Genomic DNA, 18,865 nt, shown 5'->3' on the forward strand with positions numbered 1-18,865 from the left:
AACCACCGAGGAAGTCTCCTTCCCTCAATTTTGTGCATGAAGGGTGATTTGGAAATTCGGTTGAACGCTCTGCTCATCGCATCATTTCCCAAGCCTTTAGAAGATGAATTCCTGTTTCTGCGCTCATGGTGATATTCTTCGTCATACAAGAAAGACTCATTAGGAGGAGTTCTTGATCTACGTCTATAACTACCATCCTCTTCATTGTTAGAAAAGCAGTCAGAATTGGAGGGAGTTCGCTTTCACCGTTCGTGGCACAGCTTTCTCTTCAAATGATCAATCTCCAGTTGTAGGGCTCTGGTATCCTTCTCATGAAAGAGGTGGCTCCCATTTCGGGACTGGCTCCTACTAGTATAGGTGGTATGCACATTAACCTCCCAGTCCCTTCTTCACTCAAGGTTGACAAAATGATTTTCACGTTGGGATCCCATAGATTCTGTCTGGTTTGGACCTGAAACTACCATAGTTGAACGTCAAACTCATTAAAACGCAAGAATTCCCCACAAACAACGCCAATTGTAAGGATGCAATTTGGGTCCCTAACCCAAAGGATAAATGAATTCAGGCTCAACAAACCCAATACAATGAATTTGTAAAGAGTTGGTTGGAAAACTAGGTTTTAATGAATCAGACAAAAAGCAAAGTGGGTTCAGTTGACAAGAAAATGAAGATAGACCTGTTTATTCTAAATAAAATCGTCCTTGACACAATCTGAGGAGACCAGTTCTTATATATTTCTCTCTAGTTTGATTACAAACTCAGTTTTTGATTGCTATAGTGTTTTTCTCTTAATTCCTCGACCTCTTTTTCATCAGCGGTCTCTTACATTATATATCTCCTTTTGAATGATCATGGCCCTTTACTTGCCGGTCGTCCAAGCCATTACTTGAGTGCTTGTCCCATCGAACACCCTCACAGGCCTTCTATGAGTTGGAGTAACCAAGGCAACACTGTTCAGGGGTCTTCTCCACATAAATGCGGTTAGAAAGTTAGCTACAGAGCATTCAATGCGGTGGTAGTAGCTTTTTCTTAGATATTTCTCAGTTCCCATTTCGTCCTGTACGTTCACAATACATATCCTTATCAACAGAACTTCTTGAAACGTTACTCCGGATAATAGAACTCACCTTCTAACCCCTTCTTCATTTAGCTGAGAAGATACTCCTCCTTGGCCTACCTTTCCCAGCCTTTACAGTCATAGCTTACTCATGAAGTTCAAAGTCTTACTCCTTCCTCACTATTGATCTATTCTCGGACCATTGTGCCTCCTTGGACAAGGTCCAAGGCCCAATATATATTTGGGCCTGCGTCCCCACAACGTCTATTCATTATCTCATCCTCATTGGAGTCATCAAAAAGTAATTTCCTAAAAAAAGAGCGACCTATGGACACAACCTTCAAGAAAACATTGTTAAAAAATTATCAATATAAATGAAAGGAAGATAAGCAAAACAATTTCTATAAAATTCGTTTGGGGGCACTGAAATTACTTAGTTTATGAAATATAATATAACAACAAAACTCCCAGAAGCATTTACCAAAACAAGGTCGGCACAAGACATAAGTATAAGATTGAATATAGACTTAAGTATAGAAGATATGACATCAATCATAGAAAATACATAAACATTTCATATAACACAAAAATGTTGTGATTACATAAGTGGCATAATAGAAAATACCAAGAAATCACATAAGAGTCCAGACCTTTTTTGGTACATAACAAAATACAAAAGAAAAAAAAAAAAGAAAGAAAAAAAAAGAGCTAGTACCAAAAATTAAGTTGGAATAAGACATCATTTACAGGTGTCAAAACCTAGGCCTAAAATAAGCTAGTACAAAAAATTAGGTTGGAACAAAGACTTCGTCAATATGTGCCAAACCTAGGCCTAAATAAGCTAGTACAAAAAACAAGCACAAGACATCATCTACATGTCAAACCCAACTATTTACCACTAGTTAGTCTTGCAATGATTTCCTTTTGGCGTTTTTCAAAAAAAGTTCTTTGAATTTCGGTCATGCCACTTGTATCCATCATCATTATTTTTTGATCCTCCTTTTCCATTTCAATACGAAACCCTTCATTTTCAATCCCAATTCTTTCATCCTCTTTAAGCATTTGAATCTAAAGCCTTTCCTTTTCAAAACCAATTCTTTCTTCATCTACTCGAACCCTTTCCTTTTCAAAACCAATTCTTTGTTCATCTACTCAAACCCTTTCCGCTTTGATTCAAAAAGCCTCTTTTTCTTGTTCATGTGCTTCTTCAGTGTAGTGCAATTTATTTGCCAAATATTCCCCAAAATCTTTATCACCATCCTTTCTATTTTGATTAGCCTTTTCGGCATTTCTACCAATCGGTCTCTCAAACTCTGTTGTGTTATCACACCCCCCCCCCCCCTCTCTCAACTTCACCTATTGAACTTGAAGTTTGAGGTTACCCTTTTGATCTTTCCTTAGGCATACTCCACTTTCATTGGTTCTTCAATAAAAGCCAACAATGTTCAAATTGGAAACATGTATTGTTTGGTGATGTAACTTTATACAAAACCTTTGCTTGATCAAGCTAAATTACCAAAAAAAAAAAAAAAAACATAATTAGTACTTTCAAACTATTGCTAAAAGTTAATATTTTGACGTTGCAATATAATTTATACCTTGTCTTTGTCAGATGCACCACTTTGATTCTTTGCTTCAATTTTTAGCCATAACCCCACAAAATTTACTTGTCTCCCTATTAATCGTAGACCATAAACTTTTTAGGGAGGAGGAAGAATACTTTGTTCCATAGGTATTGTGCTGGCAAAAGTATTGCCAAAATTTAGCAGTAAATGTCTCCTGCTTTTGCTCATTACCACACACAGGATCCATGCTAGTGTTAAGCCATGTCGAGACAAGGAGGACATCTTCCTCCACACTAAAGTCGGCACCCCGTGTTGCTGTCTTGGGGGTGACAATTTCAAGTTCTGGGGAAGAATCTTAAATACACATTGGGGGATTTTGAGATTTTTCCAAAAATTGTGCCTCAAAATTGGAATCGGATTGTAAGATATTAGCATATTGGGATATGTTATATTGTGAATCCATCCCTTTTAAAATAAAATAGGTAATGTAAACAAATTAGTAGCTATTCCCAAAATTGAACCCAAAAATTTGACATAAACATTGTGATTACATCTTCAATTGGACCCTATACCATATGACAAACATAAAGTTGATATTATACAAAAACTTTTAATTTTCTTTACATATCCAATGATTTGTCCTAACTACATGATTAGTATCCCTATAGATCATCAAGGGGATTCCAATTTACAAGGGGCGTAGAAACAAGCTTAGGATATTCAAATTACATGCCCCCGTATGTAAAATCTTTGGCAACAATTTGGTGATGATATATACAGGATATTGAAAAGAAAGCTAATTATAGAGCTATTGAAAAGAGAGGATGAAGAAAACAACAGATGGAGCTACTCAAAATTCATTTTAGACATATAACAAAAAAATAGAGCAGCGGAGGAAGACAATAACATGCCTCTGTATCAAAAGCCCAATCAAGCTATAGCTGAGAAACCACCCACCGATGACCCAAACGGTTAAAGAAATAACCCACCGATTCTTCACCGAATCAAACAAACAAATAGCCACCGATTCAAACAGACAAACACAACCACCGATTCATCATTTCATCAAACAAGCACCAATAGCAACCTTCACCAACCTAGCCACTAATTCAAACAGACAAACACCAACAACAACCATCACCGATCCAACTACCCAGAAACCACAAACCCAGAAACGATAAGGAAGCGCGCTTCATCGAGAAACCCAAAAATTCCAAACGAAACCCAAAATTAAACCAACCCTTCAATCTTCAGTTTGGGGATAGAGCAATACAGTGAAGAGGAAAAAAAAAACCAACTTGTTCCATCACCAATACAGCCACTGAGAAACTACAAACCCAGAAACGAGGAGGAAGCACGCTCCACAGAGAAACCCAAAAATTCCAAAAGAAACCCAAAATTAAACCAACAACCCTTGATTCTTCAGTTTGGGGATAGAGTAATACAGTGAAGAGGAAAGAAAAGTCATCGAAAAAGAGAGTGATTGAGCATGGGCAATGGAGTTTCTATAGTTGGGAGAGAGAGGGAGAAGAGTGACTGAGATTAAGAGAATGAGTGAGAAGAGGAGAGTGTAACTTGTGACTCGGTACCGTGTAGAGTAAATTAGAAGAGAGAAGGTTCTCATTTCCTATTAAAATAATAATATTATTTTTACAACCAAGTGAACAGTAGGTTCTATATATAAGAACCCACTGTTCACAGGTTACAATAATTTTTAAGAACCCATACCCAGATGTTGGACAATTTTTGATGTTTTGGATATAAAATAGTAACTGGGGGTGTTTACACCCGCTAGTGCTAGTGTTCTCAACCAGCAGATTGCAATCCAAGGTGGCAAATCAAACAAATTTTTTCTTCCTTTCTCCTAGCCCTCAAACCAAGAAAAATCTAACAAGGATATATGTAACGCCTCTTAGAGCATTAATATTGGAAAATTCTAATTCTACTCTATTTTACCATTCCAAAAAGTCATTTTATCATTATACCATACCATTTTACAATACCTCCCACATCCTAAAACTCTATTTTTATTAAAATATTATTTTTTAATCTTTCTTTATTATTCCTTTCCGACCATCACTTTTTTTCAGACTTGGCATGATTCCAATGGTTCCACCATCACCAATCACCACACCACCACCACCACACCACACCTCCAACTCTACGGCTCCACCATCATCAATCACCACACCACCACCTCCACGGCTCCACCATCACCACACCACCACCAAAATGCTTTAGCCTAACTGCTTTAGCCTCTCATCATACACATTACACAATTAGAAAACCCAAACCTATTTCAGCAGGCCCGCAGCCATTGATGAACACAGAGGAACTCATGAACCTAGACACCACCGATCAACCCCAATCACAACGAAAAAAAAAAAAAAAAAAAAAAAAAAAAAAAAAAACCCAGATCAACCCTAATCAAAACCCAGACACCACCCGCTAGATCAATGTTTCCTCCATCGTTGATCAACCCAGATCAACCACCAAAATCCACCGGAACAAAAACCCACATCGCCGATCAACCCCGATCACAACAGCAAAAAAAAAAAAAAAAAAACCTAGATCAACCCCGATCAAAACCCAGACACCACTGCCGCTAGATCAATGTTTCCTCCATCGTTGATCAACCACCAAAATCCCACTGAAACAAAAAACCCAAACACCGCCAATCAACCCCGATCACACTAGGAAAAAAAAAAAAAAAACCATATCAACCTCGATCAAAACCTAGACACCGCCGCCACTGCCGTCGCTCGATCAACGTTTCCTCCACTGTGATGTGTGATGTTGATGTGGGGAGGAGGATGATGATTGGGTCTAAAGAGAGGAGAGAGCAGATGAGAAAGAGAGAAGGAAGAGAGAGAAGAGAACATAAATAATGAGGGAGGAGAGAGAAATTTCAGGGGAAAAGCAGCTTAAAATATTATTATTATTTTTACAATACTGCTACAGTGCAATTCTAAGGATAGAATTGCACTGTAGCAGTATTGCAAAAAAATTTGCAATACTTGCCTTTAGCATTCCCTGATGCAATACGTTTTGAAACTTAAAATGCCAAATACACCTTACATATGGCATTAGCATTCTCCAATGCTAATGCTCTAATATGGGATAATAATCCAAGGTGGTAAATTGAATAAGTTTTTCTTTCTTTCTCCTACTCACCCCCTCTTCCAACTTGGGAAATTTTGTGTAATGGGGGATAAGTGTAACACCTACTCCCAAATAAAGTGTGAGTCTCACATGGAGGTCGTGTGGGGCCCAACACTAATCCATTAAAATAAGAATGGGAAGAGAATCCACTTTACATTGAAGATTTTATATTTTTTAGATTGGTAGTGCTACGCCATTTAAATGTGTTAAATTTAAACCATGAAATGAATCTTTTTCGAACAGAGGATCCTCCCAAACCAACTAATGTAAGACCCAAATTATAGTTTCTAAGTTCTAACCAATATAAATCTTCAATCTAAATCACTTCAAAGTGTTGATAGAAGGAGGTGTAAATCTTCTCAATGGTCCATACTTTTCGTATTTAGATTTACGTTTTACATTCAGTCTAGTACCAATGTAGGCCACTAGAATTCAAACAAAAACACAAAAGCATGACGAACACAAAAACATGCTAAAATAAAATTGGTCACAAGGACACAAAGGATACTTAGCACTTGGCTATCACTTTGTTAGTATATGACTAATGATTATTCTCATTAAAGGGGAAAAATAATTATTAAAAATTTGGCAAACTATTTTTAAAAGTAAATAAGTATAATTTAGAATTTTTTTTTTTTGGGGTGCGGGTATATCTAGAGCCCGTTTGGTAATGTTGTTCTAATAACGCTGTTTAAGTGTTGTGGAAATATGTGTAAGTGAAAAAGTATTGTGGAAATACGTTTTGTGTTGTTTAAATAACGAAAACTATTATTTAAACAACACAACCAAACACCCATATGTCTTTTTAAGTGTTGAAAATTTTATTGATAAATACCTAAAACTTAAAAAAAAATATTATCTTTTCCTATTATTCTTTCTTGGGAAATTAACCAAAAAATTACCAATTAGAAATTTGGATGAATTTTGTTTGTGGTTAACATTTCGAAGTGGTACTGTTATGCGCCTATAATGTGATAGTTATTCTACAAATATAAATGCTAAATATTTGTAGGATAGTATAGAATTTCTATTTCTTTATATAAAAAGCGGCTATGCCGCTACAGTGCTTCGGCACTGTGCACTCAGTGTGTTTGCACTGTGCAAGCACTGTAGCGGCAACAGTGTTTTGGTTTCGTGAGTCTTTTTTTTTTTTTTTTTTTTTTTTTTTTTTTTTTTTTCGGTTTCGGTTTGTTTTGTACTTTTTGTTTTTTTGTCTTTTCTTTCTTCTTTATATACAGTGCTTTTGGTTTAGTTAACCGGTACTATAACTATAGTCCCTAAAGTTTTTTTTTATAAAATATTTATGTAAGCTTGTATATATATTGTTATACTGACGTAACAAATTTCATAATTATTGATTGGAACTGTAGCTACAGTGCCTAATTTTTTTTTTTCCCCAGTAATCAGTTTGTGTTTTTTTAAAAAAAAATATTTATGTAAGCTGGTATATATATTGTTATACTAACACAACAAAGCGCATGCATTGTAGCTACAACAATGCTTTTGGTTTAGTTACCTACAATGCCTAAAGTTTTTTTTTTTTTTATAGTAAAAGGTTTGTGTTTTTTTTTTTTTCCTTTTAAATATTTATAATTATGTAAGCTGATATATATATTGTTATACTGACGCAACAAATTTCACAATATTTTCACAATTATTGACCAGCACTATAGCTACAGTGCCTAAAGTGTTTTTTATTTTCCAATAATCAGTTTGTGTTTTTTTTTTCTTTTAAATATTTATATCAGATGATATATAAATATATATATATATATATATATTGTGGGGCCCAATAATTCATGGACCAGGCCCATTTGCCCTTAGAGAGTCCAAAGGCCCGAGCCGAGGACAACTGTGGCCCAAGCTCTGCAATACAGAGCACAAAACAATTTTGGGAGGCAGTCGAGGACAGTTCAGTCCTCGGCAGATCCTGAATCCCACCGGAATAAAGGGGTAAAACAGGTATAGGGACGAATTTGTAAGGAGATCCAAAATATCTTGGGGAAGTTATCCTTACTACCCTTCCAGATAAGACCCAACACATGACAGGGCCGTACTCTGCAGCCTTATCAACCATCCCCGACAATTCTGGAATTAGACTGATGGGACAAATATCAGTCTTGTAAAGATTGACCCTACACGTGGACGAAGGACAGTTAACGCAGACGAGTATAAAAGAAGAAAGTAAGTAACTCTAAAGGGGATCCCATCCCACCTCCGAAAAAGAAAGATCACATGGGGGAGAACATCTCAACAATACCGGACTTCACTGAAGAAAGTCCGTCGTTGGAGAACCGGGATAAGGCCTCAATGGTCCTCGGATCAACTCCGAGGAGTCCCATCCCATAGGGTGAGACGCCTTAGGGCTTAAATGTTCAAGCCCAACTCCTTTTTTCCATATGAATTCCTCTAAAACCAGGACCGGGCACCGCCCCGTGACCAGCGGCTAGCTTTTCAAGCCCACTCTCTACAAATCATATTGTGAGGGATCTTTCATGCGCGAGCCCAACATCCTTATTGGGCCGCCAGAGAATTGTGTCCTTACATATATATATATATATATTGTTATACTGACACAACAAATTTCACAATATTTTCAAAATTATTAACGTGTCAATTTTTTACAAGTCGAAATAAAATAATAAAATATGAGACTATGACTAACCACAATTAAAAATAAATATTTTGAGAAAATGTTACGACACTTCTTGTGTAGTGCTTTTGCTTTATCACAAATGCGTGTATGCACGGTAGCTATAATGCTTTTGGTTTAGTTAACTAGCACTGTAGCTACTATATATAAAAGTGCGAATGCACTAAATTATTGTAGCTACACTGATTTGGTTTTGTGAGACACATTTTTTTTTTTCAAGTTTTGAACATTAACTACAGTGCCACTTCTACAATAGCTACAGTTTTTTTTTTTTTTTTAGTAATCGGTTTGTGTTTTTTTTCCTTTTAAATATTTATGTAAGCTGGTATATATATTGTTATACCAACAAAAAAAAAAAAATTTACAATATTTTCACAATTATTGACGTGTCAATTTCTTACAAGTCGAAATAAAATAATAAAATATGAGACTGTGATCAACCACAACTAAAAATAAATGTTTTGAGAAAATGTTACAACACTTATTGTGTAGTGCTTTTGGTTTATTCAACTAGCACAATAGCTACAGTGCCTAAAGTTTGTTATTATTATTATTATTTTTTTTAGTAACTGGTTTGTGTTTTTTTTATTTAATTTTTAAAAATATTTATGTAAGCTGGTATATATATTGTTATACTAACACAACAAATTTCACAATATTTTCACAATTATTGATATGCCAATTTCTTACAAGCCGAAATAAAATAATAAAATATGAGATTATGACCAACCATAACTAAAAATAAATGTTTTGAGAAAATGTTACAATACTTATTTTTATCACAATATTTTGACAATTGTTGAGATCTCAGTTTTTTTTCTTGGTTTGTTTTGTGCTTTTTGTTTTTTTGCCTTTTCTTTCTTCTTTATATACCGTGCTTTTGGTTTAGTTAACTGGCACTGGAGCTACAGTCCCTAAAGTGTTTTTTTAATTTTTTTATATATATATATTTATGTAAGCTAGTATATATATTGTTATACTGACACAACAAATTTTACAATATTTTCACAGTTATTGACCGGCACTTTAGCTACAGTGCCTAAAGTTTTCTTTTTTTAATAATCAGTTTGTGTTTTTTTTTCTTCTTTTAAATATTTATGTAAGCTGGTATATATATTGTTATACTGACATAACAAATTTCACAATATTTTCACAATTATTCACAGGTCAATTTCTTACAAGTCGAAATAAAATAATAAAATATGAAACTGTGACCAACTACAATTAAAAATAAATGTTTTAAGAAAATGTTACAACACTTATTTTGTAGTGCTTTTGCTTTATCGCGAATGCGTATATGCATGATAGCTACAGTGCTTTTGGTTTAGTTAACTGACACTACAGCTACAGTGCCTAAAGTTTTTATTTTTTTTTTAGTAATCGGTTTGTGTTTTTTTTTAAAAAAAATATTTATGTAAATTGGTATATATATTGTTATACTGACATAACAAATTTCACAATATTTTTACAATTATTGACATGTCAATTTCTTACAAGTCGAAATAAAATAATAAAATATGAGACTGTGACCAATCACAACTAAAAATAAATGTTTTGAGAAAATATTACAACATTTATTGTGCAGTGTTTTTGCTTTATTCAACTGGCACGTTAGTTACAATGCCTAAAGTTTTTTTTTTTTTTTAGTAATTGTTTTTTTTTTCCTTTTAAATATTTATGTAAGCTGGTATATATATATTGTTATATTGACACAACAAATTTCATAATATTTTCACAATTATTGACGTGTCAATTTCTTACAAATCGAAATAAAATAATAAAATATGAGATTGTGACCAACTACAACTAAAAATAAATGTTTCGAAAAAATGTTACAACACTTATTTTTATCACAATATTTTGACAATTGTTGAGATTTCAGTTTTTTTAGATCAAATAAAAAAATGCTAAGTTTACAACATTTTAACATTAATTTCTACCGTGCCTAAAGTGTTTTTTTTTTTTTTTTCCTTTTAAATATTCATGTAAGCTGGCATATCTATTAACTATATAAAAAGAGCCAAAGGCTCATGAATAGTGTTTTATTGGTTTATTCAATTAGTGAGGTGCACTTTTTGTTTTGTTTTTTTTTTTTTCCTTCAACTATGCCAGTTGGTTTGAGCTTTATTTTTGTTTTTGTTTTTTGTTTTTTTTTAAGATCTTTATATGTTTATTTTGTACTTGCAATGCAAGTTTACATTGTAAATACACAAAAGTGGTAATATTATACACATTTGCACAAAAAATGGTAAATATTGTACAAATTTTGTATATATGTACAAAATTTGACAATTTTTTTTGTGTCTACAATATAAATTTACATTGTAATTAAGTACAATGTATACATAGAAATATTGTGAAAATGTTGTGACGCATGTGTTAATTCCTTATGGGTCAAAATAAATTAAAATAAAATAATAAAATATCATACCGAGATCTAGCACAACTAAAAATGTCATAACATATTGTTGTTATTACAATATATTCATAACTAATGAGGTGTAAGTTATAGGTCAAAATAAAATAATAAAATATTGAACTGGGATCCGTCGCAGTCTTATACGAATGAAATTAACTTTTTATGACATAATTATCAAAATTCTTAAAATTAATGTCTTTTTTTATTAATGTAAATCTCTATATATTTAAAAATTAATTGATTTATATCTTTATTTTGTGATACAAATATAATTTAGAAAGGATCTAATCACTACTTTCTTTCTTCTTCTTCTTTTTTTTTTTTTTTTTTTTTTTTTTTTTTTCTTCTTCTTCTTCTTTCTTCTTTTTTATTTTTTTTTTCATGACCGTGCTGCCCTAACTAGTTGTATAAAATTTATTAAAAAAACAGTTCGAAGTGGCAGCCGTGTGTAGTCTCTAACAATCCGAGGATTTCGGTGAAAAAACGTTCGTGTGCTTGTTTGTTTGTGAGGGATTCGATTCGAAACAGGTTTGGGCCAGACAGAGAGTTCGATAATCAAATGTTGAGGCCTCATCTTCAGCCTCAAGCACAACATCGTTGCCGTCCACTCCAGAAAGTGAGCCCAGAGACAAGAACAGGTTAGTAATTTTTTTTTTGGTTGAAAGATTCTGGTTTCTTTTTATTACCATTGAATTTTTGTGAGTCTTGAAACTCTTTTTTTTTTGGTTCCTTTAAAAGCTATTGAATTTGTCTGCATCCATTGCTTAATTTCACTGCGTGTTTGGACTTTGGGTATCTCTTTTCTGGATTGCTTGTTGCTTTGGCTTTCTATACATGCTGTTTAGACTTAGTTCAGCATTCCCTGCTTGTTGTTTGAGCAAAATTGTAGTTTTTGTTTAGGCTCTATTGCTATTAAGTTATGCCAAGATTTCCCAATTCAAAGTAAAACAACAGAACCAAGAATTAGAGGACAACTCAAGGAGCTTATTGCTATTAAGTTATTTGCTTTTGCTGCCACCGTTGTCTCCTACCTTCGTTTGCGAGATTTTAATCTTGACAGGGGAGGACAAGGAGCTTATTGATTCTCTGCCAACATATTTTTTCTCCTTGCTTCAATCTAAAGCCTCATGTGTCCCCATCTTGTGACTTTTTAAATGAGTTTTGAAGAACCATTTGTAGTGTTTTCAACACAACTCTATGAGCAGTTTCAGACAAGTGTTCTATTAGCTTGTCTTATCTTCTTTAGGCACTGCCAGATGCTAATTTGCTCTCAATTTGTTGGCTTCCTTGCCTATGACTCCGCACTTTTCCTTTGCTCTCTTCTCCAAGCCTTTTCCCCCCCTTTTTGCACAAGGAGATGGTGTATCTCATTGGCAATTTGATTGTTAGACTTCTGAGGAATTTTTTTTTGCCTTGCAGCTTGCTTTTCGAGTTCCTCTGCCTTCTTTGTTGTGCTATTGATTTGCTGTTGAGGGAGTTTTGATTGCCATATAGGATTATATGCTTGTTTCTTTGGCTTTTCAACTTATTTATACATTTTTCCTTTTCTGTTTGTTAAATCAGTTGGAAAGGCCCAAAGTCACAGCTAGACATGGATGGACCAAGCTTGCGATTTGTCCTACTTTTGGAGTGGGGGGATTTCGGGAAAAAGCATCAAAGGTAGTGTATAATATTTTTCCCCCTAAAGTTTAATGAATATTTCATATTATGAGTTTTTTTTTAATATATAAATTATTATGAAATGCTATATCACTGAAATTCTACAGCTGCGATGGATTTGAGAGTAATGAACATTGATGCTTTTATAGGTCAATCTATTGTATTACCTAGAGTGGTTGCCATTTTGTGTTTAAATATTGATATTCTTATTTATCATTCATTTGCTTCTGTTTCTATCATCAAAGTCTTGGAGTACATTGCTGATGGTATTTGTGCCTTTACTATTGTAGGTAATTTTATGTAAATTCTAGTTTTATTAAATAAGCTTTCTATTTGTTAAATTACTTTGGATCATCTAATGAAGTGACGTAGTTTTCACGCTCTTTTTACCTTTCCTGTAAACACCTAGTATCCTACTAAAGCTGATGAGCTTTAGCTCAAATGGCCCCTTTTCCCCTTGTAAAAGTGAGAAGGTCAAATTGTAGGTTCAAGAACCACCAGGGTCTGTGTGTAATTATCAATGCAAAATTGTTTACTTATTAAAAAAAAAAAAATTCAATCTATCTTTCAGGATTGAGAGTTATTTATGTCACTAAGTGTCTATTGTAAATTTATTTTCATTGAGGCCAATCCGATTGCTAAATTTCAGAGGAAAGCTGGAGTTGATTATACGTTATAACTTGTGAAAGCTCACAAATTTAGGCCTGTTAGTTACAGAAGATCACCTGTAAGGCTATATGACTGATAGCATCTTTGACGGCTTGCATTATTTAGTCACAATCAGGCAAACACACCATCTATATGTGAGTTTAATTTGAAGTGTTATTATTTTATTTATTTATCAAAAAAAAAAAAAGTGTTATTATTTTAATTTTATGTTTTGTTTTTCAAACAACTTTCAACTGTATCAAAATAGGTAAGTTTCATTTTTCAATTTTATACTTGCTGATGTCAATGCAAACATGCATGATCAACATTATTAAAAGATGTTTGAATCTTCCGCAAAACAAACTTCTCATGGCTTTCATCTTATATAAACTTCAACTTTCAGTCTTGCTCAAAACTAACAACTGTATTGCAATTTTCCCAGTTCATTGGAGATGGTCATTTACTTACTTGGTTAATATGACATGCTCTGCACCTTTTATTATTGGTTTTGTACTCCATTTTCATCTCCCTGATATGTATCTCTTCTGTTTTTATTATTTTGTAGTATGAGAAGGATAAGAAATTGACCCATGTACATTTCAAAGCAAAATTAGAGAGGGTGCTACTCATCTGCTTTTGAAAGGCCTCCTATGTTAAATAGACGAGGATTCCAACTCCATTTGGGAACAAGGCAGGTAAAAACATGTTTGTCCAAGAAACAAAACCCACAAAACCAAACTTTCTCCCCCACAGCACCGAGTTTCCTGGGCTCATACAGCCTAGAATCCCTTCCACCGTATTGCCACCAACTTTAGCATTACCTAACCCACCACAACATGCTCAACCTTGTCGTCAAAACTTCTCATTGGACTCTGTAGCTTATACAAAACTGGTTCAGTTCTCTACCAGATCTGGGTCTCTTATTTATGGCAAGGCTGCTCATGGCCACATGATTAAAACTGCTTTCAGATCATGCCTGTTTTTGCTAAACAATCTTCTCCATATGTATTGCAAATGTGGTGAGATAAATAGCGCTCATCAGATGTTCGATAGAATGCCAAAACACAATGTTATTTCATATAATTCTCTGCTTTCTGGTTATTCCCAGATGGGTCTTTTTGTTAATGCCATGGAGGTGTTTAATGAAGCAAGAGTTTTTGGTTTGAAACTTGATAAGTTCACCTATGCTGGTGCTCTAAATCTGTGTGGTCAAACTGGGGATCTTCTGTTGGGTAAGCTGATTCATGGTTTGGTTATTGTTAGTGGGTTGGGTGATAAAGTTTTTTTAACCAATTCACTTATTGATATGTACTCAAAATGTGGTCAGGTCAATAGGGCGGCACTTTTGTTTGAGTGTTCTAATGAATTGGATGAAGTTTCTTGGAATTCCTTGATTGCTGGTTATGTTAGAGTTGGTGCCAATGAGAAAATGGTGAAACTTGTTGGAAAAATGCACCGATCAGGATTGAAGTTGAATACTTATGCACTGGGAAGTGTACTGAAGGCATGTTGCACAAATTTTAAGGATTCAAATCAACATGGGAAAGCACTTCATGCCTTCTCAGTCAAACTTGGGTTGGATTTGGATGATGTTGTTGCAACTGCATTACTTGATATGTATGCAAAGACTGGGGATTTGGTTGATGCAATCCAGCTTTTCAAACTGATGTCCAACCAAAGCGTCATCATCTATAATGCCATGATTGCTGGATTCCTCCAAGGCGAGACCATTAGTGATGAATATGCAAATGAAGCTTTCGATCTTTTCTCTAAGATGCAAAAGAATGGAATGAAACCCTCAAAGTTTACGTTCTCAAGCATGCTTAAAGCTTGTAATGCTGTTGAAGCATTTGATTATGGAATGCAAATTCATGCTCAAATTTGCAAGTGGAACCTTCAATCTGATGAGTTCATTGGAAGCGCACTTATTGATTTGTACTTTTTGTCAGGTTCAGTTGAGGATGGGGTTAAATGTTTTGCTTTAACTCCTAAGCTAGATATTGTCTTATGGACATCCATCATCTCAGGTTATGTTCAAAACGGGCATTTTGGATGTGCATTGGCTTTGTTCTATGAACTTCTCTCATCTGGAAGGAAACCTGATGAGTTCATAATATCAAGTATGTTGGGTGCTTGTTCTAATTTGGCGTCACCAAGATCTGGACAGCAGATTCAGGGATATGCAATAAAAACTGGTATTGGCAAATTTACCATTATTCAAAATTCACAAATTTGCATGTATGCAAAGTCTGGAGACATTGATTCCACTCATCTGACCTTTGAAGAGATGGACAATCCAGATGTGGTGTCCTGGTCCGTGATGATCAGTAGCAATGCACAACATGGGTGTGCAAGAAAAGCACTGAGACTTTTTGAGTTGATGAAGGGTTATGGAATTGCACCCAACCACATTACGTTCCTTGGAGTTCTAACAGCCTGTAGTCATGGAGGTCTTGTTAAGGAAGGACTACGGTATGTTAATAAAGCCCTTTTACATTTCATAACTATTTGTGATTTTTTTCTTTTTTTTTTTTTTTTTTTTTTGGGGGGGGGGGGGTGAGGGGTTATCCTTCATCGTCAGATTTTTTTTGGCCATGGGTTGTTTTTCTGAAACTAGGACTTGATGAAGAAAGTAATGAATTGAATCTGATTGGTGCATAAGGTTAAGTTCTATACAAGGGAGAAGAAAATGCAGATGTACTCCTTTTTTTTATTTTTTATTATTCAAAGTTGATAATAATTTAGATTGAATATGAAGTTTATTTGTGATACTGTGAATTAATTGCTTCTCCCTCCCCCCCTTGGAACTACCAAGCTAGGTTATACACGCTAAAGCAGAACTTAATCTATGAAGTTTATAAATAGTTTTTTTTTTAAGAAAAAAAATTATAAATAGTTGTGTGCACATTTCTTGGGTTTTTAACTTGTATAAACTATGTCATATCACTATCCTTGCCCATGGCAGATACTTTGAAAGCATGAAGAAAGATTACTGCATGACAGTTAATGTAAGGCACTGTGCCTGCATTGTTGACCTCTTGGGTCGCGCTGGAAAGTTAGTTGATGCTGAAAATTTCATTCTGAACTCAGGATTTGAGGAAGATCCAGTGATGTGGCGAGCCTTATTGAGTGCTTGCAGGGTTTACAAGGACACTGTCACAGGAAAACGTGTTGCAGAGAGAGTAATTGAGCTTAAACCTCAGGGATCTGCATCTTATGTGCTTCTTTACAACATCTACAATGATGCTGGGATAAATTTGCCTGCAACAAAAATTAGGGAATTGATGAATGATCGAGGAGTTAAGAAGGAACCTGGTCTAAGTTGGATCGAGGTAGGGAATGAAGTTCATTGCTTTGTGGTGGGTGATCGTTCTCACCCAATGAGTCAAGTGATATATGCACGCTTAGAAGAGATGATGAAGAGGATGGAGAAATTAGGTTATATAGAAGAGAGGCCTATTTCTAGTATCTCTGAACCCAAACTCAAAGCCAGCACAGTGATGAACTACCACAGTGAAAAGTTAGCTGTGACTTATGGGATTCTCTGTCTGCCAGCATCAGCACCAGTGAGGGTGATGAAGAACTTGAGAGTCTGTCAAGATTGTCATACAATGATGAAGTTTTTGTCGAGAGTAGAAAAGAGAGAGATAATTCTTAGAGATTCAATTCGTTTCCATCATTTTAGAGAAGGTACTTGTTCTTGTGGAGACTACTGGTAGTTTCAATAGAAGTAAATTTTTGGGTTAGTGATAGTAGAAATGAGTGAATATTCTGGCCACAAATGTTGAGTCATATGAGTGAAGATTTTGCTTTAGTATTTGAATCTATCTTTTTTTAAATAGCAATATTATAAACAATAAATTTTACAATTTTTTTTACAAGTTGATGGGAACAAAGAACCCACCACACAGGTTGTAAAATAATTTTGTATAGTGATTTACTCTTCTCGAGAATTCTGAAAAAGTATTGATAAGGCAACAATAATATAATTTTCTTGATTTGGTTTCCATTGAAAAATTTTCTAAATTTGCACGTTATCACCTTTACTTTACATGCATGCATTTGATTTTTTTTTTTTTTTTTTTTTTTTTTTTTTTTATTTTTTTTATTGTGAATGCATATGCGAACACACTCCATAATGAGAATATAGATTACCACTAGTCCCTTTTTTCGGATGCGATGAAATGACATTTAATTTATAACGAATGCTTGATTGCTTTATTGTCAAGTCAAGACATTAAGTATTTTTTAAAAAATTATTTTTGTGTTTTAGGCAGGGTTTGAATCTCTTATTCTATGACAAACTTTACAATATTTTGGGATGTGCTTATTTGCTTAAGTTTATTGGAGTTTTTAGTTTCTTTTTGGTATTATTCATAAATCCTATTAGACTATTCAGTTAACTTTTAGCGGTTTTTTTTTTTTTATTTTTTATTTTTGTTTTTTTACTTTCAATAAAAAATTTTCAGTTTCAATTAAATAAATTATTTTTAGACAAAATCTTAAATTCAATATAACTCACGTAGAAGTTGATTTGACTATGGGTCTGTTTGGATTGAATTTATTTTTTTTGAAACTGAAAACTGAAAATACTGTTAGCAAAATAATTTTTAAATGTGTGAATAGTACCGTGAGATCCATTTTTAATTTTTTTTTCTGAATAATAAGTGACTGTGGGTTCCATGAACAGTGTTACTATAGTGCTGAACAGTAAATTTTGTCTACTTGAAACGCGTGAATGAAATAAAAAAAATAAAAAATAAAAAGAGAAAAACGCTGAAATAAAAATGCAGATGCCGAATCCAAACCGGCACTATATGTCCATCAACATTTAAAATTTATTGAAGAAAGAGAGGGAACCTAGGGGGACCTGCATAAAAGAGGGTGGGGAGATGATACCGGGCCCATAGGAGTTACAAAAGGCGCAGCCCAGGCTGCAAGCCTGCACCAGGATGGGCAAGAGAATTTGAGTTTCTAGAAGTGGTGTGCTTATGTAGAGTATTAACTTTTTCTCAAAAAAAAAAAAAAAAAAAAAAAAAAAAAAAAGAGAGAGAGAGGGAGAGAGAGAAGAGAATGTAAGAGTACTAACTATGGACTTCTTTATGGAGTGGACTAAGGGGTTTTACATTTGCGAAATCCTTATCTATATTTTCCGTTCTCCATAATTACTTAGAGAAGTAAAAAATATAGAGTAGGAAACAATTCAGAATGCCTTCATATATCCACATCAATTGGGTTGTATATTTTTAGACTTTCACAATTTTGGCTTGTATATTCATAAATAATGGGAGCATACTGCATCGATACAAGATATCCATGCCACAAGCATGTCTATATATATATATATATATATATATATATATATCCACCTTGCATAATGGAGCCGAATGAAAAACTCATTCTAGAGTCTTTTATCCAGAAGAAGAAGAAGAAGGAGAATTTGGTGATAAAATTGCTGGTGGCCTCATGACCATCAATTATGGAGGGGCCCTCATTAGAACTTTAAATTCAAAAAAGTGTGTTTTTTTTGGGTGTCAAAGCTCGTTTATTGCTTCTAGAAGGACCACAGTTATTGGATGCCAGTGATTAATATTTTTCATTTTTTTTTTTCAATACACACAGTGGGATGAGTATTTTTTTTTTGGTTAAAGCTCGGTCTGTTATTTCAACTCTCATCGCTATCTGATGCAGGTCATAGTGGA

The 18,865-nt window shown here is 34.1% G+C and overlaps 1 protein-coding gene across 4 annotated transcripts; it reads left to right on the plus strand.

Annotated features, from left to right (window-relative positions):
• Positions 1-11,254: 11,254 nt before the first annotated feature.
• Positions 11,255-17,032, plus strand: LOC115968557 (pentatricopeptide repeat-containing protein At3g13880). Of its 4 annotated transcripts, none has more exons than XM_031087973.1 (5): positions 11,255-11,494; positions 12,420-12,515; positions 13,165-13,318; positions 13,729-15,635; positions 16,129-17,032. In XM_031087973.1, the coding sequence occupies exons 4-5, from the start codon at positions 13,867-13,869 to the stop codon at positions 16,880-16,882; spliced, it is 2,523 nt and encodes an 840-aa protein (XP_030943833.1). In that variant the 5' UTR covers positions 11,255-11,494; positions 12,420-12,515; positions 13,165-13,318; positions 13,729-13,866; the 3' UTR covers positions 16,883-17,032. The 4 variants fall into 4 exon arrangements, with proteins under 4 accessions (XP_030943833.1, XP_030943834.1, XP_030943832.1 ...); XM_031087974.1 differs by lacking the exon at positions 13,165-13,318 and having other exon boundaries at positions 13,729-13,858; positions 14,272-15,635; XM_031087972.1 differs by lacking the exon at positions 13,165-13,318.
• The last annotated feature ends 1,833 nt before the right edge of the window (positions 17,033-18,865 follow it).

The sequence above is a fragment of the Quercus lobata genome, chromosome 11, assembly GCF_001633185.2.
Source record: "Quercus lobata isolate SW786 chromosome 11, ValleyOak3.0 Primary Assembly, whole genome shotgun sequence".
NCBI classification, from domain to species: domain Eukaryota; kingdom Viridiplantae; phylum Streptophyta; class Magnoliopsida; order Fagales; family Fagaceae; genus Quercus; species Quercus lobata.

Bases quoted from the DNA above. Each gene is read 5' to 3' on its own strand.
- LOC115968557 (XM_031087973.1), top strand. From the start codon at position 13,867: ATGTTTGTCCAAGAAACAAAACCCACAAAACCAAACTTTCTCCCCCAC. The intron at 15,636-16,128 runs GTATGTTAATAA...TGCCCATGGCAG, and splicing joins CTTGTTAAGGAAGGACTACG to ATACTTTGAAAGCATGAAGA.